This window comes from Rhineura floridana, chromosome 20, assembly GCF_030035675.1.
Source record: "Rhineura floridana isolate rRhiFlo1 chromosome 20, rRhiFlo1.hap2, whole genome shotgun sequence".
In the NCBI taxonomy this organism is placed as follows: Eukaryota; Metazoa; Chordata; class Lepidosauria; order Squamata; family Rhineuridae; genus Rhineura; species Rhineura floridana.
Window position 1 is genome coordinate 7,992,248 of NC_084499.1, and position 25,868 is coordinate 8,018,115.

The window sequence follows — 25,868 nt, forward strand, 5'->3', positions numbered from 1 at the left end:
TAACCGACAACATTTCAACCAAATGATCCAGACCTCACTCTTTCCAGCCAGCAGGGCATCATAGAATGAGCAGAACACAATTTGACCTCTCTGAAAGCACAACACATCACAGGTGAGGTGAATGTGACAACAGACGTCCTCAGCAGACATCAGATTCACCCAGGGGAATGGACTCTCAGCAACAGAGTATTCGAACTGTTTCAGGTCCATCTGGGGTATTCAGTCCTCTTTTTCTTTGCATATCATCTCAAGACCCCTCACTTTTACTCAAGGTACCAGATTTCAGGAGTAGAAGGACCTCCTCTTTGCCATTTCTCCGACTCCTGTCCTTGCAAAGGTATTTCAAGAGGTCAGGCTAAAACAGTCATTCTGGCCCCTCAACAGCCCAGGAGGCCGTGGTTGTCTGAAATCCTACATCTAGCATTAGCTTCTCCACTACCACACTGTCTCTCCACAGATCTTCTCACGCAGCGTCCCAACAAACATCCAGATCCCGGATGGCTCAACCAAGCCGCATGGAGACTGAGTGGCAGATTCTCTGTTAGGCAAGACTTGCACCAGCAGCCATAGTCACTATGCTGGCATCCAGATGGGCTTCCATTAACATGATTTATGAGGTGACACGGAAAGCTTTTCTAAGTTGGTGCAAAAAAAAAATAAAACATGGACTTTAAGAAGCTGGAGATTCCAGTCACTGTACATCTTTTAAAGGACAGCTTAGAACAAGCTCAGTACCTTGAAGCGTCAAGTAACGGCTCTGTCATCAGTTTATTCCAGGCCTGGATGAGGGCACTCTCAGGCCACCCACATGCCAAACATTTTTTACGAGGGGCAACTCTACTTTCTCCACCCATGATTCACAGGTTTCCTTCAAGGAATCTAAACAAGGTACTCAATGCTGTTACTAAATCTCCTTTTGAACCGCTGGCCTCTGTGTCACTGTGATTACTATCTTTCAAAGTAGATGTTTTGGTAGCTATTACTGCAGTCACAACCCTGACTTCACTTATTGGCTACAAACCTGAAAGGGTGGTATTGGAGCACCTAGCTACGAGCTCATTTTAAAGAAGTTGCGGGGGCGGCAGCTGAAGTTTTGATGCATATCTCTTCAACTAGAACATCTAGAAATTTGATTTTTTTAAAATGAAAGCTGAGAGTGGCGATTGGGGTGACATCTGGAGAGGACTGCAAAAATCCAGAGTCTCCGGGTAAAAACCAGAGAGCTGGCAACCCTACTCCGAAGGCCATGCTGGTGAGACTTCCTGAAACCATTGGGTGGGGTTGAAGGAGCTAGCATGGCTAAAGATTAGGAGAATCAAATCTCTGCTGCAAGAAAAAACAATCACTTATTAAATCCTTGGGGGGGAAATAATTTTAACTTGGTGCTCACAAGATAAGAATCAGTACCAAAGAAGTATTTCCAGGCAGGGTGTTTCATAGATGAAGTGCCACCATGAAAAAGGTTATATCCCTGCTCATCCCCCACCTAACCTCTGAAAGCAGGAGCACGCCTAGCAGCGCCTCAGCTTATCTTACTGAATGGGAAAATTCATACAGCAGAACGTGCGTCTTCAGATCAGATGCTGCAAATGTGTGCTTTGTACCAGGAGTGGGGATTCTTTTTCAGCCTGAGGGCCGCATTCTCTTGTGGATAACCGTCCATGTGACACGTCAGTGGTGGGCGGGACCAGCAGCAAGAGTGTGTGAAGCAATAAGTGTAAATGTTACCTTTGTACACTAGGCTAATTTTGCATGCATTCACACTCCCTTCTGTGCTCTCCCATCCAGGCAAGTAAGAGGCATTCTCAGAGTTGAGGAACATATTCCACTCGGGCAAAAAGAGTTTGGGTGCGAAGCAGAACCAATGAGGAGTGTTTCATTGGGAGCATTCCAAGGGCCAGATAGAGAAAGCTAGAGCGCCACTTTCACCCCCCAGGATTGAGGTTCCTGTTTCAGATCATTGACAACTTGTTTGAAAACCAATCTGCGCTTCCCAGTTGCTGATTCGTTTCTTTAAATGTGTTTTTTTCTGGCCACTTATATGCATCTTCTCTTTCTTTCTGCCTTTTGTCTAGCTGAGTCGTTGATCAAACTGGATGGGTCCAAAGTAGATGTCAGCTTGATCAGTGGTGAAAGCAAAGGCGAAACAGCCAAGGATCAGAGCAACAGCCAAGGTATCGCATGGATACACAAGCGATTTTACCTGGGAAAGCAAACATGGCCTGCAAAACAAGCTGGTCATTTTGCTAATTGTACAAATAAATAGCAGCTAAAGTTAATTTGCTAAAGTTAATTGCTCCCTTTTTACCATGGTCTGTAACTTTTAAGTATTGTTTGCTTAATTAGTCCAGAAAAGCAGTCCCTGAGAAACCTCCCATAGTCTCTTAAGAGTTACACTTTTGGAAGGGTCATTGAGATTTATGAGTACAGTTTCTAATTAAAAAAATAAAAAATAAATATATGTGCATCTGTTATGCACTCGGTGCTACAGAATTCTTCTGATCTTGGCTTGTGGTTGTTTTTTTTAAAAAAAGTTAAGCAATGCATTCTCAAATGCTTGCATTTCTGAAACTTCCAAACACTGGCTTCCCTGTGCCTCTCTCAGAATATAACAAAAGGCTATAAATAAAGTTTAATTATGCTGTGTATCTGGTGTGAAAGCTTCAACATACTCTTTTGTCAACACCAGAGAGACCCCAAAAAGTTGCAAGTTCCACCAGGAATTTCTCCCCTCTTGAAATGAATAATGAATGGAAATCATGGGAGAATAGTTATGGGATATAAAGAATGCTGCTGATGGAAATATGCTTGGTTACTGTCAAACCACAAAACAGAATCAGTCTGGAGTTGTTTCCTTAGGAGTAGGATGCAGTATTCTATGCTTGGGCATTTTAAACAAAGACTATGCCTGCCAGAATATAATGGCTGTCCAGTGTCACTTAAGTGTTCACTGTGGTATTTAAATAGAACCTCCACATCCAAAGGAAGAATATTTCTGAGTACCCCATGCTGGGCCCATCAAATGGGGTTGTCTATCACATTCATGCCCCAGCTGCTGTCAGAAACACTGCTGAGTAGTACTCCAAAGTGAAGGGATGGTGTGGGAGTATGGTTTATTTATTTATTTATTTTATATCCCGCCATTCCTCCCAGAAGGAGCCCAGGGTAGCAATCATAGGTTGTGGCCTATTAGAGCAATCAGATGCATGGAATGTGGTTTAAAATATATTGGTCGGGTGGCTGGACCAGGAGAAGCCATTTCTGTGAACAGCACTGTCAATGTTATGGTATTAGTATTAGATGCAAATGATAGATTAGCATGTGAGGTACAGGACATACACATGTAATTCCCCAAATGTGGGAAAGGGCCATAGCTCGGTGGTAGAGAACATGTTTTGCATGCAGAAGGTCTGGCTTCTAATCTTCAGCGCCTCCCAATAGGGCTGGGAGAAACTCCTGTCTAAAACCCAGGAGAGTTGTTGCCTGTCAGAGGAGATCAATGATGGGGAACTTGTGGCCCTGTAGATGTTGTTGGACTAAAACTCCCCTTATCTCTGACAAATGGCCATGCTGGCTTGGACTGGAGTCCAACAATAGCTTGTGAGCCAATGGTTTCCCATACCTCCTCCAAGCCTCCCTCCCAGCAATGATGGGGAACTTGTGACCCTCCAGACTACAACTCGCATCATCCCTGACTATTGGCCATTCTGGCTGGGGCTGATGGGAGCTGGAGTCTGGCAACATTTGGAAGGCAGGAGCTATACCCCTTTCCTTATGTAGATAATAACAAGCTAGAATAGGGATTCTTAACCTTTTTTGGGTCATGGACCCATTTGTGAATCTGATTAAAGCTATGGACCCGCATAAATAAATATTTTTTAATTGTATTGGAAATGGTTTTATTGCGCCCAGTTCATGGACCCCCTGAAGTTCATCCATGGACCTCCTAGGTTAAGAACACCTTAGCTAGAAGGACCAATCGTCTGGCACAGAAGCTTCCTTGACTGCAGAAATAAGGGGATGCCTTTGGTAATCCGATTTCCTCTTACCTTCAGGTAACATGTTACTGTACATGATTATATTTTCAGAAATGGAAACTAACACACCTGAGCAAAATCTCCCTGCTACAAAAGGGCTAAATCAAGAGCTTGCTTTCCTGGAGAAGGAAGATGGTGATGCAACTACCACATACTCTGGTTGCAAGAGCCTGTACTCACTCAGCTGGAGAATCACAAGCACAGATGAATTTGACTGTGAAGCTATTGATGACATTGAGGAATTAAGGCAAAGAATTAAGGATCTGAAGTCTGAGTTGGCAAAGTACAGAATGCTGATGATCCCCTTTGAGTCTGCCAAGCAAGTCCCTCCTGGTGATATTTTAAGTGTCATCCAGAATGACAGAGAGCTGCCTGCCGACCATCCCTTTCTCCCAGAACTAAAAGCTAGTAGGACATTCTTTGGTGCGCAGTCCCCAACAGAGCCTCAAATCCACATCAAAGCTCTGACCTCTCATGCCTTGGAGCAACAAAATGAAGAAAAGATTCAAAAGCTCAAGGAGCTGCTGTCAGAGAATGAGGCGGAGCTTGAAAAAGAGCAGATTGCAAACATACACCTCCTGGACGAGGTGTGCCATCTGCAAAACAAGCTTAAAGGCATTTCACAGGCAAGGTGAGTTCACAGTGAAGCAGCTTTGGGGAAGGAATTTGGAAGGGGTGGCATGGTTTCAGCAGTGGGACAACTTTTTTTAATGTTTTTAATGTTGTTTTGTTTTAATGTATTTTAAGGTCTGTTTTTATGATGTTTTAAAGTGTTTTTAGCACTCCTGTTTGCCACCCTGGTCTCCTGCTGGGAGGAAGGGCGGGGTATAAATCAAATAATAAATAAATAAGTAAATAAATAAAAATATAATTCTCCATAGGCTTCTTGACCAGCCTTTGCAGGCCATGTCGTTGCCACTTCCTCATGGTGAGACTTAATAAGATAATTTATGCTAGGGCAGGAGTGGGGAACATCAGGCTTGGGGGCATCAAATGTAGCCCACCAGGCCTGTCTTCTTTGGCCTTTGACTCTCTGCCCAGGCCACCCCCTCTCCAGCAACACCCCTTTTTCTTGGGCCACACCCCAAGCTCTGCCTCTTTCCCAAGCCACATCGTTCCCCATCCCTGCTTTTTAGCCTCCTTTAGGTTTTTTGTCTGGCTGGAATCTGTTCTTGAACTTTTGCTTGCCTGGATGGAAAATAGAGAGGGAGGTGCAAGTGTGTGTAGAAATTAGCCTATTGTACAAAAAATGCATATATTGCTCCACGCACTTTTGAAACTCGCTGTCAGATGTGGTGATGGCCACTGGCCTTGATGGGTTTAATAAAATATTAAACCAGTTAATGGAGGATAACTTTTATCAATGGCTTCTTGCCATAGAATCTCCAGGCTGAAAGGCACTATGCTTCTGAGGACCTGTTTTCGCGGTGGGAGGCAACAGTGGGAGAGGACTCTTTCTTTCATTTCCTGCTTGTAGAAAACAGGGATGCTGGACTAGATGGACCTTCATTCTGATCCAGGAAAGCTGATCTTATGTTGAGGGCACTTATCAAAGGACTGGGTACCACCTCCGGTATCAAAGGTTTGATGTGATGTGAAGCAGACTTATGAAACAAAAGGCAGAAACTGGACAGTTTTAAAAGAGTATTGGAGAAATTCATGGAGGATAAGGCTATCAGTGGCTACTAGTCATGACAGGTATGTTCTACCTCCACTGTCAGAGGCAGTATGCTTCTGAATACCAGTTGCTGGGGACCACAAGTGGGAGAATGTTATTGCATGCCTGTCTTGATTATGGACATTCCATAGGCATCTGGTTGGCCCCTGAGAGAACAGGATGCTAGACTAGATGGGCCTTTGATCTGGTCCACAAGAGGTCTTCTTATGGGTATGATGAAATATAGAATTGACTGGACACCTCCTCTGCCAATAAGAAAACTCAGCTAGAGCTTCTGGGATTGGGGGTGGGTTCATTTGATTTATCTTTATCTACCAAACAGCTCCTTTATGTTTTCTTTCCATCCTTCAGTAATGTTTTATATGCCACATCTCAGTTTGGGGAAATAAGATTTTTATTAGTACATGTCAGGTTCACAGTACACAATATGATGGGAAGAGAAAACAGCAGCACCAGCCCCCTTTCCATAAATTATCACAGAAATGTACAAATAGGTAAAGCAATGAAAAAAATGCTTCACAAACACAGTGCCAACCCTTGCTGTATTCATTTCTCTGTTAAAACAAGACAGAACAGTAAAAACAGACTTGATTGGGTTCACTTCAGGATATTTGCTTTGGGGAGTTAAACTGGTTCTGAATCTCACTGTATCATTTCAATAACAGTTGCCTTGCTCCTGAATTTCTGCATTTCTGAATAATCAAGGCAGTAAGAAAAAATGTCACAAATGGTCACTGACATTATCAGTTGTTGATTGTACTCTGCTTAAAAGAAATCAGAAATTCTGGGTGATATCCAACCAAGTCATTTTCAGTGTAGATCTACTGAAATCAGTGGACTTACGTAATTTAACTCCATTGATTTCAATAGGTCTGCTCTGAGTATGACTTGGAAATCACCATAAACTGCAAATTCTACACCCTGAATATAAAATATTGAATTAAACCAGAGGTGGGGAATCTTTGGTTTGCAGGCCACATTTACTCTGGCAGGAATCCCAATTTAGCCTGCAAGTCCATTTTCCCCAAACCACACCCACCTGGCCCACACCTGACATCATATGTGATGGCCGATGTGGTGCAGGTAGCAACATGTTTGCAACGGTTGTGGGGAACTTGATCATGCAGAGGGCAGCTTTGCTAGCCCCATACTTAGCCTGGCAAGCATAGGTTTGCCAAAGCCCCTTACATTGCAGATACCAAGCTCCTGACAACCAGCTGGCTGTTGGGTACTTGGGAAATGCTGTACATGGGAATTTGGCAGGTAGGCAGGATTGCCCACCTATCAATCACCTGACCTCATAATGACATCAGGTGATTGACAGGTGGGTTGTCCTGTCTACCTGTCAAAGTTGGCTTATGTGGGTGGAATCAGGCCAAAAAGGTTCCCCACCCCAGAGTTAAACTATGGGTTTAAAATTAATGGCTATGACTAACTTGATGTATTAATTTGAATGGGTCTGCTTCAAGTAAAACTTAGTTGGATATGGCCCTATTTTTTTTTTACAAAATGTTCGCTTTTTAAAAGAATTTAGAAATGTGTTCGTAATGTTGATAATGAGGGGGAGATGTCAGACTTTGATCAGTTCCCACTCCCCAAGATCTGGGTCTGGAGAGTTAGCAGATTCTCCAAAGAAGGGGTTTTTTTGTGCGGGGGGGGAGGGCAGGAGAGCTGCAGAAGGGAGATAAAATTCACACCACCACCTCCTCTGTGTGAGTAAGTCTGTGGATGCAAGCCCCTTTGTCAGGTGTTGTGCAAAATCCTACTCTGAAACGGTGTTTTGAGTCAACTTTTTAAAAGCTAGACACATCTTTCTAAAGGTGGCTTCTGTTTTTTTTCCTTTTTAAAGGCATGTCTCCCTGATCCACTTACCAGCACATGAGCAGTCCTGCCAGCGCCAGAAAATTCAAGAGTGCCACAGCATCTGTGCCACATACCGCCAGCACCTGTCCAATCTGATCAGAGCTTTTGAGGAGCTCTTGCAAGCCAGTGAGGTGGATTACTATGTTGCCGAGGGCTTCCGCGAACGGCTGAATCAAAGTGCTCAGCTATTTGAGAGGCTGGAACAACAGTGCCTGTATGGTGCGTGGCTAGGAGTCTTATTGCTTATCTTCAGCTATAGATCTCTGTCTTTTAGGCACCCTTTCCTATCTGTTTCTGAGTGCGCAAGGTGGAGTGCTAACATTCACTCTCTCCTGTTCCTCTTCTCATCACATGGCGATTTCAAAGACTGGGCCCCTCATTAATTATTTGGGATAGGAATATAGATATGCACACAGGACCTTCAACAAAATGTTGCCATGTAGCATGCCCCTGTTCACTTTTCTCTCTCTCGGTGTCAGTCAGTCAGTCAGTCAGTCAGTCAGTCAGTCAGTCAGTCAGTCAGTCAGTCAGTCAGTCAGTTGTTACCTCCAGGTCATCCCATGCTTGGCAATTCTATGGAATGGCAGTACCAGCTGAGTGTGCCACCAAGTACATGTGCAGAAGTGTAACTTTGGGTGCACAGTAATGTAACTTTGAGGGCGCAGCGTGGTGTCGCAATTGTCTTGAGGTCTGATGTCATTTTGGTTGCAGACACCAAGACTTTAAATTGAGAGACAATCTTGTGATTTGCATGTCCTAGCAGTATCCTCAAAAGACTGAGTGTATTCAATTATCATATATCAAATTCTTTGCATTGGAAATAAGTTTCTCCAGTGAATAAACATTAAAATGTCTTTCTGTTCAAATCAGCAGATGGTATCATATATACTAATGAAGTTGCTGACAACTGAGACAATTCAATATATCTTTGCACAACAGGGTTGCATTGAATCACAAGTTAAAAATAAAAGCAAGGATAGAGCAGAACATTCAAGTATGCTGAGAGTCAGAATGTGACAGTCACAGTCCACACTTTTGTTGGAAGGGCTGTGGTTGAGAACTGTAGATTTGACTTATTTTTATTTATTCATTGAAAGCATTTATACTCTGCCCTTTAGCAAAAAAGGCTCCCTGAGTAGCTTACAAAAAGTCAGTAGTATGATGGACCCTGCCCTCAGGCTTTCATCCAAAAAAGACATGGCACATAAGGAAAGAGGTATGGGAGGGAGGAGGGAAAAACAAGCTCAAGCACAAGTTCTTAAAATTACTCTTCTTATAAAGCAGTTATATAAGGTGTCCAGCCATCAGCCTGCCATACTAATAAATGTCTTGAAACACACTTTGTCCTCCCAAACAAGGAGGTAAGAGGCTTTTGGATTTTTTCAGGAGTCTATAAGATTTGGTGTTGCAGCCCATAAGATTTTTTGTGGTCATCACCATCCCTTCCCTGGCATATAGAGAACTTGGAAGAAGGAAGAGATTTCCCACCTTCTAGCCTTTTGCAAAAGCAAAGCAGTGAGAGAGACTTCTGCTGCCTTTTCAGAATCTTAGTCCAAAGGGACAACAATCACCTCCCTTCCCTCCCCTCCCCCAACAAGTCCTCTGGCAAATGGAGAGGATTCAGGAATGAAGTATAGCAAGCTTTGGGGAAGGATAGGGATGATATGAGTCTGTCTCACGGAAAAGTTAGTCTTACGGAAAAGTTTGCACCATTTCTTTTCATCTCCAAAACCTGCTGTAACGTAAAAGAAAAGACAGCCCTCTTCTCCCAGGTTCTCTGCGTGCACCATTGGAATCGGGAAAGGCTGATTGTGACAGGCTTTTGCAGAAAGCAGAACCAGGAAGAATCTGGTTTGGTTCAGAGGCAGTATGTCTCTGAATACCAGTTGCTGGGAATCACCAGCGGGGAGAGTGCACTGCTGCATTCAGGGTTCTTGCAGGTTTTCCACAGACATCTGGTTGGCCGCTATGGAAGCAGGATGCTGAATTAGGTGAGTCTTTGACCTGATCCAGCAGGATTGTTATATTATTATTTACCTGTTGGCAGTGGAGGAATATTCTCTTACATGGATGTTGGCTCCTGCTGGACTGACAGGCAGGGTCCAGAATCCTTTGCCTCCTCTTCCAGGGGGAAGAGTCGTCCCACCCTCCAGTTCGACCCTGCCTGCGGTCGTGAACAGTAAGGTGCTTTAGCAGTCCAAATTCCCTAGACTATCTTTGCCTTTTGTGAGGTTGTTTTCCTCTTCATTTCTACATTGGGCTTGTTATTATACAGTAAGTGCCTGAGTGGGAGTTTGTGAGGTGAGACATGGACGGTGCCAGGGTCTGCCCTGCACTTATCCAATCATTTCGGCATTGGCCTGTGGGATCTTTTCCTCCACTGAACCGCCAATTCCTCTCTCCCAGGGCAGAGCCATCTGCCTAACCCACCACCTGTCAGGGTCTGCCCGGCTTGGATATTGGAGCGCTGAGAAAGGCTTCACATAGAGCACCTGCTCTGGCGGTTTAGGCCACGTACGCGTTGTGTTTCTTTGTGTTCACTCCCTTTAAATGTTTTTTGAGAAGTCGAGGGAATAGCCCCCGCAGGGAAAGCGGGAGTGCCATTTTTGTCTGCAGTGAAGCATGCTGGCAGCCCTTTAGAGGCTGCTTTCTCATCTCAGTCTGGCCAGTTATAGCGGGGACAGATCTTTCTCCTCACAAAAAGGCGGAGCCACCATTGTGTTTTTGCTGTTTCACGGGCTAGAGGTGTTCTAGAGGTGGAAGCCGCTTTTCTCCTCAGTCTGGCCAGTTCATAGTGGGCGATCACAAAGAGAAGGTCAAAGACCAAGATGCTGGAGAGTGGGAACTTTTATTTTTGATAAAACCCAAACGTTTGATATTGGTACAGTACAGAAAGCAATTTGCTCGTCTTTTAATCTTACAAGCTATTATCCCCTGATGAAGGCCTGTAGATAACAGGCTGAAACGCGTTGGGTTTTATCAAAAATAAAAGTTCCCACTCTCCAGCATCTTGGTCTTTGACCTTCTCTTTTTGATCGCTCATTTGGATGCTAGCCACCTGTTTATTCTCTTTTATCTGCAGTTCATAGTGGGACAGATCTTTCTGCACTCTTCAGGAACTCAGAAGATTCATCTGCCTGCCCATTTCTTCCCTGCTCTTTCTGCTCAGTCTGGCCTTTTTATAGCAGGGACGGGTTTTTCCACACCCTACAGCAGTGATTCTCAAACGGTGCGCCGGGGCACACTGGTGCACTGCAAGAGGTGGCTAGGAGTGCCGCAAATGTTATGAAAGTATATTGTTGTTACGTTAGTTTTATTCATAGTTCAAAATATATGAATATATTTTTAATTTTGTACACGAAGTGCGCCAGAAATTTTTTATATGTTTTACAGTGCGCCACGAACCAATGTTAGTCTGGATGTTGTGCTCATTTCCTCTTGGACATTAAGTTCTCAGTTTTAGGCTCACCCAGTTGGTAGAGTGTGACAGTCAGTTCTTCGTTGATAATGGACGGAGGAGTGGTTCTGTCAGTTGAACTGGAGGGTGGGATGACTCCTCCCCCGGGAAGAGGAGGCAAAGGATTGTGGACCCTGCCTTTCAGTCCAGTAGGAGGCATCATCCCTATAAGAGAATGTCCTCCACCACCAACATCAAATAGAAGTTTACAGCAAGAAAAACTTCCGTTATTCTGCCACACTGCTTAGGAACATAGGAAGTTACTTTTGTACCAGGCCATACTATTTCTGCATTTGCTACCCCAGGGTATGTCTACCCCAGGGAACCTTAGGATGCTGCTGAACTACAACTCCCATCAGCCCCAGAAAATGCAGCCAATTGCCAGGAATGATGGGAGTTGTAGCTTAGCAACATATGGAAGGCCACAGCTTCCCCACACCTGGTCTACACTCTGTTCTGGCTTGCAACTCTCCAAAATCTCAGGCAGAGGTCATTCCCTTCCATTATCTGCTACCTGGTTCCTTCTGACTGGAGAGTGAATCTAGGGATTGAACCGGGGACTTCCTATATGCAGAGCAGGTGCTCTTTGCTTCCACTGAGCTAAAGCCCCTTTTTTCTCATGCAAGCGAGAGCTCCTTCCCTGAGTTATCTGAGTGAGAGAGATCTCCTCCCTTCCTTCAGATGGAGAGAGGGGTTTTGTACTGAGCATCTGGAGCAATGGCATTTGTCAAAAGGGAAAGGAAGATCGACAACCCTGTCACTCCATTTTTCAGAGGTCTGTACATGCTCAGAAACAGAATGAAGATTCACTGATGTATGGATCCAGTAGCGACACATATTGGTGCTAATGCAATAAGAATCTTTGCTCCTCATGGATGGCAGCAGTCTCCAGGTGGGTAATGTAGCACCTCCTACAGCTCAGAGACAGGAAAAATATTTTTGCTCCTCTCCTCTCGCTGAGGCTCAGTTTCGTTTCCTGTCTTGGCTCGGAGCACATCCTCTTGGGTTCTCTCCTGACTAAAGGACAGTAGTTTCTCTTTCCCTTCTGTGTGTTTTGTCTCTGTCAGCTTACTTCTCATTCTCCTTTAGTCTTCCATTTGCTAGATAGGGCTGGAGGACATTCCCGATTAGGGATGGCTCCTCCTACTGGTCGTGACAGGCAGGGTCTAGAAACTTCTTAGTCTCCTCTCCAGGAAGAGGAGTCATCTCGCTGTCCAGACCAGCCCTGTCTGTGGCCTGTGAAGGCTGGGTCTTCTCTCTGCTCAGAACTCCCTTTTACCTCCGTTTTTATGCTGTTTTTTCTGCTTTCTGTCGTTCTCCTCTCCTTAATGTTAGCTATTTCTTTATTTATTTATTGCATTTGTATACCACCCAATAGCCTAAGCTCTCTGGGCGCTAGGGGTGCCGCACACTGGAGTTTACACATCCCGAATCATCATTTGTGTCTTTCCTGGGGTACTCTAAGGGAAAGAGGGTGTTTACCTCTTCCATCTCTGTGTGATCAATTTCTTCCTGTACTTCTGTGTAAAATCTCTCCAATTCCTCTTCTGCGTTTGCTATTGGAGCATAGGCTTGGATGATGGTTATGTTAAAAGGTTTCCCATTTAATCTCATTAATATCACTTGCTGAGACCTTGCGTTGTAGCTCCTAACTTCTCACTATTAAAGCAACCCCATTTCTTCTTAATTTCTCATTTCCTGCATAAATATTTTGTAGTTGCCTGACTGAAAATATCCCATTTCCGTCCATTTTAATTCACTCATGCCAAGTATTGTAATGTTGATACGTTCCATTTCTTGCTTGACAATTTCTAACTTTCCCTGGTTCATGCTTCTCACATTCCATGTTCCTATTGTATGCATCGTACAACTCCAGACTCTCCTTTTGCATCTGTGTACATTAGCCTCTGGGCTTCCTTTCGGCTTTGACCCAGCTGCGTCATTAGTCACACCGCTACTCGTACTTGTCCTTTGTTCTTCCCCAGTAGCTCAGTGAGAGCCTTCTGACCTGGAGGTCTCATCTTCCAGCACTATCTTGTGTTGCATTTTGGATACTCTGTTCATAGGGTTTTCATGGTAAGAGATATTCAGAGGTGGTTTACCATTGCCTTCCCCTGAGTTTGGATGCATCTTAGTCTGGTGTCTCAGCTTTGACCATTCTGCCTTGGGTGCCCCTGCTAGGAGTCTAGCCTCTTGGTCTAGACTCCTGACGGCATTGCTCTCAGCTTCTTCAACACTGTCAAACCCGCTCACCACGTTAAGGTGTGCATCCTAAAGGGGGCATTGATTCATAGGTCGCCATATGTCGTAATCGACTTGAAGGCACATAACAACAACAAGACGATCTTCTGATTTGGGCCAGTTCTCTTCATCAGGCTCAGGAAACTGTCCAGAAAACACTGGCGCACCTAAAGGATCACGGCTTCTTGGTGAACTCTCAGAAGAGTCAGCTCTGTCCATCTCAGCAATTAGTGCATCTGGGAGCGAGCTTAGACACGACACGTCAATCCATCTCCCTATCTCCAGAGAGAATTCAGAAGATCACGACCTTAGCCTTTCTTTACATTGACTCAAGTGAAATCAGCAGACATCATGATGCTCACTAAACTTCTAGGCATGATGTCATCGGCCATAAGAATTACTCCCTGGGCTCAGTTGCATTCTCAGCCACTTCAATGGCTGCTTCTCCGGTACCAAGAGGAAATCACACACTGCACCCACTTTTACATGCTTCTCTCCCAGCAGCAGTCCCTTTATTGGTGGACAATACCAAGAAACCTAAAAAGGGGAGTGTCTCTTCAGGATCCACCCTGTTCAGTCATCACCACTGACGCAAGTCTCAAGGGATGGGGTGCATGTTGACAGGGTCAGAACATTCAGGGACTGTGGTCACCACTGGAGGCACGCAGAAGCATCAACTGGCTGGAACTCAGGGCTGCACATCTGGCATTTTGGCACTTTGTGGGCATCCTCAGGTTTCCAGATGTTTGGATATGCATAGACAACATGACAACCCAGGCCCACTTGAACAAAGAAGGAGGGACTCGCTCGATGGGTCTGCACTTAGAGGCGATTGCGCTGCTGTCATGGGTGGAGCGGCATATATCATCAGTCATGTCAGAGTACATTCAAGGACATTTGAATGTCACAGCGGATTGGCTGAGCCAACAGCAACTCTTTCCGGGGAATGGGCCCTCAACAGGGAAGTGTTCCTCTCTTTTCAGGTCAAGTTCAGCGAGTTCAAAGTAGACCTCTTTGCCTCCGAGACGAACCACCAGATGCGGCATTTCTTCTCCTGTTTCCAGAGTCGTGGGGCCGAACAGCAGGATGCCCTGGCAGTTCCTTGGCCGAAGGGCCTACTCTACGCATCTCCTCCAACACCACTGTTGTCCAGGGTCTTGAAAAAGATTCGAGCAGAGAGGGTTTGAGTAGTGTTAGTAGCCCCTTATTGGCCAAAGTGCCCTTGATTCTTGGACATCATGCAACTGGCACAGGCACTACCGTTCCACCTTCTGACGTGTCCAGACCTGCTCCATCAAGGCCCTCTCCTACACTCCGATCCTCAGTGGCTTCGATTGACCACATGGAAATTGAGTGCAACACACTGATAACATCAGGCATCTCTCCAGCAGTAGTGAATACCATCTTGGCATCATGAAGACCTTCCACCATTCGTAGCTACCAGAGTACATGGAAGGCTCTCTCTATCTGGTGCAGTAAGAGCAGCACCCATCCATAATCAGCTGGAGTTGCTGACATATTGCTCTTTCTACAAGATGGCCTTCAGATGGGCATGCACCCTAACACATTGAAGAGGCAGCCTTTTAGTCTATTTTGCAAGTACACGGTTCTGCATCCCTAGCTTCTCATTCACTTATCAAAAGATTTCTTCGTGGAGCCACGGTCTTCAGCCCTCCAGTTTCCATCCTGGAGTCTTCACACCATGCTTTCTGCCCTGCAAAACCCTCCATTTGAGCCACTAGGATCAGTTTCCCTGAACATTCTTTCTTTCAAGTCAATCTTTCTAGTCTTACAATGGCGTGTAGGGTTTCTGAGCTGCAGGCGCTCTCTGTTGACTAACATAGAGACAGGGTGGTTCTGCGAACTAACCCAGCCTTTCTACCCAAAGTGGACTCAGCTTTCCGTAGACAACAGGAAATAATCCTACTTTCTTTCTGCCCTAACCCTTCACACCCCAGAGAGAAGGCATGGCACTCGTTAGACGTCAGGCGGGCTCTAAAGATTTATATTAATAGAACTAAGTTATTTCGGAGGTCGGATTTCCTGTTTGTTTCCTTCCATCCTGCTACTATGGGAGAAAAGGTGTTAAGCCCTACATTAGCAAGATGGATTAAAGCTTGCATTTCCTTAGCGTATGAAGCTATACACTTACCTTCTCCATTACACATTACTGCACATTCCACTAGGTCAGCTGCTACATCGGTGGTGTTTTCCACTAATGCCCCTGTAGCAGATATCTGTAGAGCAGCCACCTGGACCTCTCCTAGTACATCCACTACAAAATTGACCTATATGCCTCTGCAGAGGCTTCATTTGGTCACAGAGTTCCACAATAGGTCCTGCCTCCATCTATCCCACCCTAAGTCTGTAGCTTTAGCACGTCCCACTTGGAGACTTCTGTCATCCATGAGAGAAGGAACAGTTTGTTCTTACCGTAAACGGTGTTTCTCCTGTGCATGGAAAGATGATATCAGGTGGGTAACTAGCTCCACCTAGTGGTTGAAGGCAAAAGAGTACTGCTGACGTTTTACTGTAGGTCCGTTCCCAGTCTGCGCCTGCTCCGTCCGCAGTTTTTCTCTTTTGCCTTCACCGAATCTGGTTGATTCCTCTCTGTCTCCGTCGGTTCAGGCTTGTATTGTTTGTCTTTTAAGTCTTACCGGTTTCTGCTGTTTCTTGCCCTCAGTATATGTTTTGTCTTCCCCTGCTGTTTAAAGTTTAAAGTTTAAAAACAAAAAAAAACAAAAAACAAAAAAGCTCCTTGTGTCTTTCCTCCGGATTTTTCTCGGTGGCGAGGAGCATTCAGCCCCTCCCCACGGCTCCTGGGGCCGTTGGCCTCTTCAGGCTTCCTCCCCAGCCGAATTTGCTACCGTTCCTCCTAGTCAGCAACTCATAGCGTCGGCAGCATTAGCCTTAGAGGCGAATTTCACCGGAGCTCGGAACTCAGGCCCACGCCTCGGATTTTCGCGCTCCCTTTCAAGCGGCTTCGTTTTCCCTGCTTCATAGCGGGGAGGGGCAGACGCACAGACGCCATAGCAGGTCGGCGGCAACAGCTTCTAATCTTTCTGCTTTACCTAGCCGCTTATTAGACAGTGTTGTCAATCATTACCAGCGGGAGCCTTCCATTCATATTTTCATTAACCCCGTAAGTCCCGCAGTGTGTGCCCGCTATGGGGAAAGCCACACACAAAACAAAGCACCTCTCAAAGGGGTCGAAAGTGCTTCCCCGCAAGCCAGCGACAGGCGCAGTGCCAGAACTCAGTCCCATCCTGGGATCAGAGCAGGCTCATTCTTCGGGGGATCATTCTGAAACAGTGGTGGCCCGCCCCTCTACCGTCAGGCACGAGGTGGCTGAGGCTCAGGTTTTGGCGGGCAGGGTGGCTGCAGAAGGCAGGATTCCTGTTCCACATAAGGGAACCTGTAGAGAAGGTCAAGATTCCTACCACTACTCAAGGGACCAGAGGGATCTGGAACCCCTGTCTGATGGGGAAGGTGGCCAGTCTCACCCTTCCTTAGACGCTATTTTTTCTAACAACTCCTCGCCCGAGGCCTTCACAGGGTTTTTGGAGGAGCCAATCCCTGTCCAACAAATTCATGATGCTGGTGGGCACAGGCTTTATCCATCTCACACTCAAGCTCGCCCTATTCAGCTGCAGCTTTCAGCACATTCAATTCAGCAATTAAAAGAACAGCTTAAGGATGCCCTTTTAATGGATCTGACTAGAGATTTGTCTTCTCAAACTGCATCAGGCTCACAACCCTCAAGGCACCCGAGGGCGAACACACGCCCTTCCCCGGGCCGCACATCCCCAGACCCCTATGCTGCATCGCAGGGCAGACACCTTCAGCTCCCAGAACAGGAGCTTATAGACACAGAAAATGACTTGATTGTGTTGGATGAAGAGGAATGGAGTGGGGAATCAGAATCTGAGGAGATTTTATCTACTAGAATATTTCAAGAGGCTCATTTCCTAACTCTGCTATGCAAAGCGATGGAGGCTCTTACCCTCACCTCTACAGAGGATCCTCCTACTCCACCCTCCTCGAGAGTCTCAGCAGTATGTCCAGATCCAAAGCCTAGGTCTAGAGTATTGAAGCTTCCTTCTCTTCTCCCCAAGGTGCTCAAATCAGAATTTGACATTCCCTTGCAATTCAAAAAATCAGTTTCGGTAGCCAACAAATATTATACACTGGAACAACCGATCATGGATCAGTTGAAAGTCCCGCTCATAGACGCGCCTATAGTCAATCTATTGAACCCATCATTGAATCCTAAAGACTCAGACGCTCACCTTAAGGATCCTACTGAGCGCAAGATGGACCAGGGACTTAGAAGAGTGCACGAGGCTAGTGCGCTTTCAATCAGAGCAGCAGCAGCCTCTTCTGTGTTTGCTCGAGCCTCCCTACTGTGGTTGGAAGACCTGCTAGATGGCCCACAGCAGGATGCAGCCCGGATACGCAAATCTCTGCTGAAGGTCTCTCGGGCAGTTAACTTCATGGCAGATGCGTCAATGGATGCCATGCAGTTTGCAGCTAGGTCTCTCACTGCAGGGATCTTCACGCGAAGGACCCTTTGGCTTCGACATTGGGATGCAGACCCTGCAGCTCGTTCGAATCTTGCCTCGGAACCCTACGTGGGTGGCAAATTATTTGGGGACACTGCCCTCGCCAACATATTAGAAACCAAGGAAAAGAAAAAGTCCATGCCATCCACCAGAAAAAGGGAGGATGGAAGGACCTTTCGCCGCTCATTCCATCCATATCACTTGTCGCAGTCCTTTCGGGGCTCACGTCCCTTTGGAAGACAGAAGGACGCCCGCTCCAGCCGTCCCTTCTGGAACAGACAGCGCAACCAACTTAAGTCCCAGCAACACCTCCCAGGTCGATCCGGCCTTGCATCCCATACACGTGGAAACAGAAATCAGTTCTGACGCCTCCACCTCGCCGGTGGGAGGCCGTCTCCAACGCTTTGCTCACCGATGGGAGGACCTATCCTCCGATCGCTGGGTCCTCCGCACTCTTCGATACGGCCTTCGCCTGGAGTTTTCCTCCACCCCCTCGGCAAGATTCCTTCCATCCCCTCTGTCAGCAAATCCACACAAAAGGGGCAAAGTTTTGAGATCAGTTTCCCATCTCCTACGCATGGTAGCTATCGAGGCAGTACCTCCAGGGGAGAGGTTCCTGGGAAACTACTCTCTGTTCTTCACCGTCGACAAAAAAGACGGTTCATCCAGGCCAGTATTAGACCTCAAGACTCTAAATTGCTTCATAAAGTACCGCAAATTTCGGATGGAGACCTTACTTTCCATCAAAGAAGCGCTGAGGCTAGGGGACTTCCTCTCATCTATCGACCTGAAGGAAGCCTACCTGCACATTCCAATTTTTCCCCCTCACAGAAGGTATCTGCGCTTCGCGGTGGGACAAGACCATTATCAGTTCAGGGCCATGCCCTTTGGCCTGTCGTCCGCTCCCAGGACATTCACCAAGATAGTGGTTACCCTGGTGGCACACCTCAGGACACAGGGGATTCATATTTTTCCTTATCTGGACGATTTTCTGATCCGTTCACCATCGTTACACAAGGCATGGGAGGACCTCCATGTCACCCTGACCTGTCTAAAGGATCACGGTTTCCTGATCAACGAAGCCAAGAGTCATCTCTTTCCGTCCAGACGCATCACACATTTGGGAGCGACTATAGACTCTCAAAATGGCCTCATTACGCTATCTTCAGACAGGATCAGCAAGATCCGCAAAGTGGTGTTGCATGTCCTATCCTCCACCTCTACAGACCTGATGGAGTTGGCAGCACTTCTCGGTTTGATGGTATCCACATTCCAAACGACACCATGGGCACGTCATCATTCCCGCACTCTTCAGTGGGTGCTGCTGCCATTCCAGAATGACATAGCATCCAGGCACCACCGCATGGTCGCTCTGTCGCCACAGGTTCGTCAGTCGCTGTTCTGGTGGACCCAAGAGCTCAACCTGACGCGAGGCGTCCCTTTCCAGGATCCACTCCACACCCTGATAACGTCCGATGCCAGCTTATCCGGATGGGGAGCCATCTGTGACGGGCAGATGATTCAAGGCACGTGGTCGGCTCAGGAATCCGCACTGCCGATCAACCTACTCGAACTACGCGCAGTTCGTCTGGCCCTCAGGCACTTTGCAAACACCAGACGGTTAGGGGCAGTGCTTGTCAGAACAGACAACGTGTCGGCCAAATCGTATTTAAACCGTCAGGGAGGCACACGCTCCCTCATTCTTCAGAAGGAGGCCTTTCTCCTCTTCCAGTGGCGGAGACCAATATCGTCTCGATAGCGGCAGAATACCTCAAGGGGGAGGACAACAGCCAAGCGGACTGGCTCAGTCGGGAGAAGCTGATTCAAGGAGAATGGAGACTTCACCCACAGTCCTTCCATCAAATAGTGGAACGTTTTGGCCACATTCAAGTAGACCTCTTTGCCACCAGTGCCAATCGGCAGGTGCAGAGGTTCTTCTCCCGATACGCATCACCAGGCGCGGAAGGGATAAATGCCTTGACTTCCCAGTGGCCTCCGGGCAGACTATATGCATTTCCTCCAATTCCAGTGATTTCCAGGGTACTCAAAAAACTTCGTGCCGAAAGGACAGCACTTCTATTGGTGGCTCCATGGTGGCCAAGGAGACCTTGGTTTCCAGACCTTCTCGACCTGTTGGTGGAACCACCATGGAAGATTCCAGTGCGAACGGACCTGCTCTCTCAGGGACAGCTCCAGCACCCAGACCCAGAGTGGTGGGCACTTCATGTCTGGAACTTGAACGGAAGAGACTCTTGAAAAGAGGCATCTCTCCGCAAGTAGTAGAAACTATGATGGCTTCTAGATGCCCATCCATGCTCAGAATTTATGAAAGCACTTGGAAGGCCTTCTCATCCTGGTCGCAGAAACAAGGGGTTCTTCCTCGAAAGGCGGGAGTAAAAGAAATCTTGTCCTTCCTGCAAGATGGCGTATCTTTGGGTCTCAGACCAAACACCCTGAGGCGCCAAGTTTCAGCCTTATCGGCAACCCTCTCCAGATCCCCGGATAAGCCAATCGGATCTCACCCCTTCGTCAAGCGTTTCCTCAGGGGAGCAACGATAACTGCACCTCCTACGGTGCATCGCTACCCAACTTGGGATCTGCATAAGGTTTTGTCAGCCCTTCAAAAACCTCCGTTCGAACCCCTGAGTCAAGTTTCTCTCCGTCTTCTTTCCTTTAAGGTCTTGTTTCTCGTGGCCATTACTTCGGCCCATCGAGTGTCTGAATTGAATGCCCTGTCTGTCCATAAAAATTTTTGTGTATTCCATAAGGATAGAGTAGTCCTCCGTACTGTCCCTTCCTTTTGTCCCAAAGTGTTGTCGGCCTTCCATTGTCAGCAGGAGCTGGTCTTACCATCCTTCTGTCCAAATCCTGTCCATCCTTTAGAAAAAGCCTGTCACTCTCTTGATATGAGAAGAGCCCTTAAAGTTTATATTTCCAAGACTAAATCATTTTGGAAAACAGATAATTTGTTTGTCTCCTTTCACCCAAAATCCATGGGGAATAAAGTCACCACATCTACACTAGCCAGGTGGATCAAGGCATGCATTTCCTTGGCATATGCCTCTCTAAGATTATCCCGGCCCGCCGGGTTGGTAGCTCATTCTACTATGGCGGCGGCCACATCAGCGGCCTTTTCCCATAATGCCTCTCTGGGGGAGATATGTAGGGCAGCCGCATGGGCCACTCCCAATACCTTCATTAAACATTATAAAATAGACTCCTATGCTTCAGCTGAGGCAGCCTTTGGTAGGAGGGTGCTACAGCATGTCCTCTCAGATCACTAGTACCCATAGCCCAGCAGTATTCCCACCCTACATGGGTCAGCTTTGGTATGTCCCACCTGATATCATCTTTCCATGCACAGGAGAAGAGACATTTGGTCTTACCGTGAAATCGGTCTTCTCTGTGCATGTCAAAGATGATATCAGGGCCGCTCCCTATGACGGCTGGGCTGCCTGTCCAAGCGCTGTTAGACCTTGAGCAGAGAGGGTATGAGTACTGTTGTCTTGTCTTTTTGTGGTATTATTTCATTTCTTTCTGTGGGCTTGTTATTAAAAAACTGCGGACGGAGCAGGCGCAGACTGGGAACGGACCTACAGTAAAACGTCAGCAGTACTCTTTTGCCTTCAACCACTAGGTGGAGCTAGTTACCCACCTGATATCATCTTTGACATGCACAGAGAAGACCGATTTCACGGTAAGACCAAATGTCTCTTCTTCATGGATGACAAGAGGTCTGCAAGGCCCACCCTTGCTGTCTTGTTTGGTGGCTGGGACTGCATCGAGTGCCATGACTCCTCTTCTGATTTTGATGTCCAGTTGACTCAGTTGTAACCCGTTCTCTATCATGTTGATGTTCTGTTTTCATCTGTTTTGTTCTCATACTTGGGGTTCCTACTGAGGCTGATGGCAGGAGCTCGCCAAGAAATGAAACTGAGCCTCAGTGAGAGGGGAGAAGCAAAAATATTAGCTGAAGCATTTCCTGTCTCTGAGCTGTAGGGGGAGCTATACTACTCACTTGGAGACCTCTTGTCATCCATGAAGAAACACCATTTAAGGTAAGAACAAACTCTTTCATTTCCCCCCCCACACACACACATTAACTTCTGTTAATAGTCAATACTAAGTGCTGGAATCTAGATCACAGTTTACCTAGGAAGTGTCCCTCTCTTTCCTGCTACATTTCGAGTGTCACTTTAACCCACTTTTTGCCATGAAGTGTAACAGTTATTTAAACAAAGTGACCACAAAAACATACCCTCTCAACATTGTTTTGAAAGCCATCTGTCTTCTCCATTGCAGGAGAGTCAATAGATGATGAAATGGCTCGACTGTGTGGCCTGGTGCGAAGGTAAGACCATCATTTCCTCTTACTAACCTTTCTTTAATTCAGCATCATAGTAATTTATGATACCTAAAAAGGAAAGGGGAAGACTATGTATTATATCATATCATACAAGTGTTTTTTGTTTTTACTCTATATTTATTCTTTGCCTAAAATACCTATCTTTTCTTATAGAAAGATGTTGACAGTGTGTCTTCTTTACAGGCTACTGTCATGTTATATCCTCTGTAAACCTGGGGGCGGGGGAGATTGCTTCCTGCATGTTATTCTTTGTATTATTTTTAAAATTTAATAAAGATTTTTTTAAAACATCAGGGGCTACTGTGTAGTTAGAACTCAAGGTTGGGTTACGTAATATTTTAAAAACTACATCAGGCTGAAAGCTGAGAGTCTGGCATTGCCCTTCTGGTTCCTTGCATAGTTGATGAAGTTCCCTTGATGAACCCCAGGGCAAATGAGGAATACATTTGTTCCTTCTAATTATTATTGTTGTTGTTGTTGTTGTTATTATCTTTATTTATACCCCGCCGTTTTTCCAAAACTGGAACTCATGGCGGCTTCCAGATAAAAAATACATATAATTAAAAACATACAAAGTCTACATTAAAATAAGATTAAACTATTTCTAATATTAAAACCATACACACATATAGCTAAAATCCCTTAAAATATCAATTGATCGTTGCTATATTAGCATTTTTTTATTTGTATTGCTATTCCATGTGAGTAGGGATGAGAGAATTGCCACTCTTTACAGTCTGCTTAGGGAGGGCAGGCAACCCCTCCCCTTAGAAGGCCATAGTCATTAATCAGTTCATTCAAAGCATTTATACCCCACCCTTCAGCTAGAAAACAGTGGCTTTCAACAAAATTTTTAAAAAAACTATCCCTGCCCTCAAGTTTATAGTATAAAAAAAGATACAGGAAAAAAGAATGGGAAGAGAAGAGGAAAACAAGCCAATCTGGGGACCAAATTCTTAACATTAGAGGGTTCTTATAATGATTAGCTTGGATGGAAACAAGCTGCTCACAGTTCAAAAATAGGCCTTGACTGTAACGCAGCCAGAAGTGGTTTTCCTTACCCACTAGGACCTAGGTGGAACCTCTCTCAGGGTTGTATCCAGCGGGAATCATACTTGGAGTTGACCTACTTAAATTAGTGGACATGGCTTACTTAGGTCTATCCATTTCACTGGGTTTATTCTGAGTAGAACTTAGTTGGTGACAACCCTCAACTTCTTGCCACTTCTATCATGGCAGTGGGCTCACGGGCCCAGTTGATCCCATCACCCCAAGAGCAGATGGTCCTGTGGCTGATCATCACAGGGCAGGTGAAACTGATGGTTCTGGGAGCTGCAGGAGGAGCCCAGCCCTCCTGGTGACAGCAACAGCAAGGTAAGGTGATTGTTCCTTGCTGTCTGCTACTGCTTTTGTGCCTCATGAACTTGACCATGTCTCTTACATCCCCCAAATTAACCCTCCTGACATCATGTAGAATTTATATTAAGGCAGCTCCTCTTCTTTTTTGCTATAGATTATCTAACTTTGAGATGTCACAAAAACCATCCTCTTCGGAATCATCCGGGCCTAAAAAAGAAGAAATGGAGAGTGAGAGAGACAATCCGGCAGTTGTGCCAAACAAGTTTCCCCCAGGTAAACTACTTTTTGCTAGATACGGCTGGAGGACATTCCTGATTAGGGATGACTCCTCCTACCGGTCATGACAGGCAGGGTCTAGAAACTTCTTTGTCTCCTCTCTAGGAGAAGGAGGAGTCCTGCCCTCCAGACCAGCCCTGCCTGTGGTCTGTAAAGTTGGGTCTTTTTTCTCTCTTCCTTTATCTCTGTTTTTGCTGCTCTTCTGTTCTTTCTGCTTTCAGTCATTCTCCTCTCCTTAATTTGTTAGCTATTTCTCTCTTTCATCCCCGTCCTTTACCGTTTGTCTTCTTCTCCCCCCCCCCTTCACACCGTGGGTCTGAGGCTTGGGAGGATCATTGACCCCAGCTGGGTTTTTTGGCGCCGTGTTAGGTGTTTTTGACACTGACAGAGCGTGGCTAGCCGCAGCTTCCCTTTTCCAGCTCTAAGTTGTTTGGTGAGTCATTGGAGGCTCACCTGGTAGAGACGAGAGACAAGAAGAAAGCTCTGCTGATGGCTAAAAAAGATGAATGGAAGAACAGACGGAATTAGTGATTTCGTTCCTCAAGGAGTTCCCCAGATTTCGAGGCAGTCTTCCAGCAGGTTTCGCTGGAGCAGGCAGGACAGAGGTTGTGGTTGCATCTCCTCAACAAAGTCAGGAGGCGCGTCTTTCTCCTCAGGGAGATCTCAGAAGGGTGCCGAAAAGGCTCTGTCCTCCTGACTGGTGTCTTCCAGGGGTCTCTTGTGGGGTGGGAGCAAGGCTGCTGGAGTTCGCCCCCTGGTGAAGAGACATCACTTTGGACAAATGGGTGCTGGAAACAGTATCCATGGGATATGCAACAGAGTTTGTCAAAGTTCCACACAATCTGTTCTTGCCCACTCCGTGGTTCCGAAAACTGGAGAAGCACTAAGTTACTTGGATGCCATTCAGCACCTGCTGAGCATTCAGACGATCGAGCCAGTGGTGCCCTCCGAGAGGAAATCAGGGATCTATTCAATTTTTCCTTAGTAGCCAAAAAGAATGGTGATACCCAGGCCATCTTAGATCTAAATGGCTCAGCAGGTGGATGTCCAAAAGACACTTCAAACTGGAAACTCTTCAATCCATAACAGCAGCTTTAAGAAAGAGGGATTGGTTGACCTCTGTGGACTTCTGCGAGGCGTATCTGCACATTCCAGTTTGCAGGCAACACAGGCGTTTTCTCCGGTTTTCATACAGCAACAGACATTACCTTTCGGCCTCTCCTCAGCACCAAGGGTCTTCACCAAAGTGCTGGTGCCCTGGTGGCCTGTCTCTGCACAATGGGGATCTGTGTACATTCCTACTTGGACATATTGGTGAGAGCACCATCAGAGACCCAGTCCCGGATAGACACCAAACTCACTTTGGCCTGGCTTCAAGGGCTGGATTTTGTGGTAAACACAGAGAAGAGCATGTTGATCCCATCCCAAGCGATTACACATTTGGGGGTGCAGCTGGACATGCCCCTGTTCCAGATGAGTCTCACGGAAGAAAGGGTGTTGAAACTCAACCTACTGCTTCTGGAAGCAGCAGCATCTCCCGAGATGGGCCTGATACTTCTAGCTTGTCTCCAAGGGCTCATAGTGTTGTCATACAACATGGTTCCATGGGCTCAATTCCACTCAAGGACACTAGTTATGGGCTTCTCAAAAGCCAAAGAACTAATTGTCCAGAGAATCAAAGATGTGGATCTTCAACAGCACTTTGGTTTGATTAGGAAACATATTTTTAACATCAACCCCAGTTTCCAATGCCATATCTTTCTAACCTAAACATACCTAAATACAGGAAGGCATTTGGGTGGGCAAGGTTAAACTGCCTACCAAACGCTTTTTTGATGGGCAGATTCAATAAAATACCTTAGTGATCGAATATGCCCTTGTAATGCTGGGAAACCTGAAACGTTAATCCATGTCTTTCTGCACTGTCCCTTTTATCATAAGTCCAGAAATAATTTGATTAAGCCTTTAATTACCTCTTTACCAGGAAGAAGTGAGAATTTTTATGTTAAATACCTCCTTGCTGATAAAT

At 46.2% G+C, this 25,868-nt stretch overlaps 1 protein-coding gene across 5 annotated transcripts in view; it reads left to right on the forward strand.

Annotated features, from left to right (window-relative positions):
• The window catches only part of CDK5RAP2 (CDK5 regulatory subunit associated protein 2), a 228,720-nt gene that overhangs the window by 131,568 nt on the left and 71,284 nt on the right, over positions 1–25,868 (forward strand). For all 5 annotated transcript variants that reach the window (XR_009759736.1, XM_061603690.1, XM_061603693.1 and 2 more), the window contains 5 exons: positions 2,076–2,174; positions 4,089–4,668; positions 7,565–7,797; positions 22,141–22,189; positions 23,718–23,836. Coding sequence is in view for 4 of the 5 variants with exons in the window: in XM_061603690.1 (XP_061459674.1) it covers positions 2,076–2,174; positions 4,089–4,668; positions 7,565–7,797; positions 22,141–22,189; positions 23,718–23,836 (1,080 nt within the window). In the remaining variant the exon portion in view is untranslated. The remainder of the gene's footprint in view (positions 1–2,075; positions 2,175–4,088; positions 4,669–7,564; positions 7,798–22,140; positions 22,190–23,717; positions 23,837–25,868) is intronic.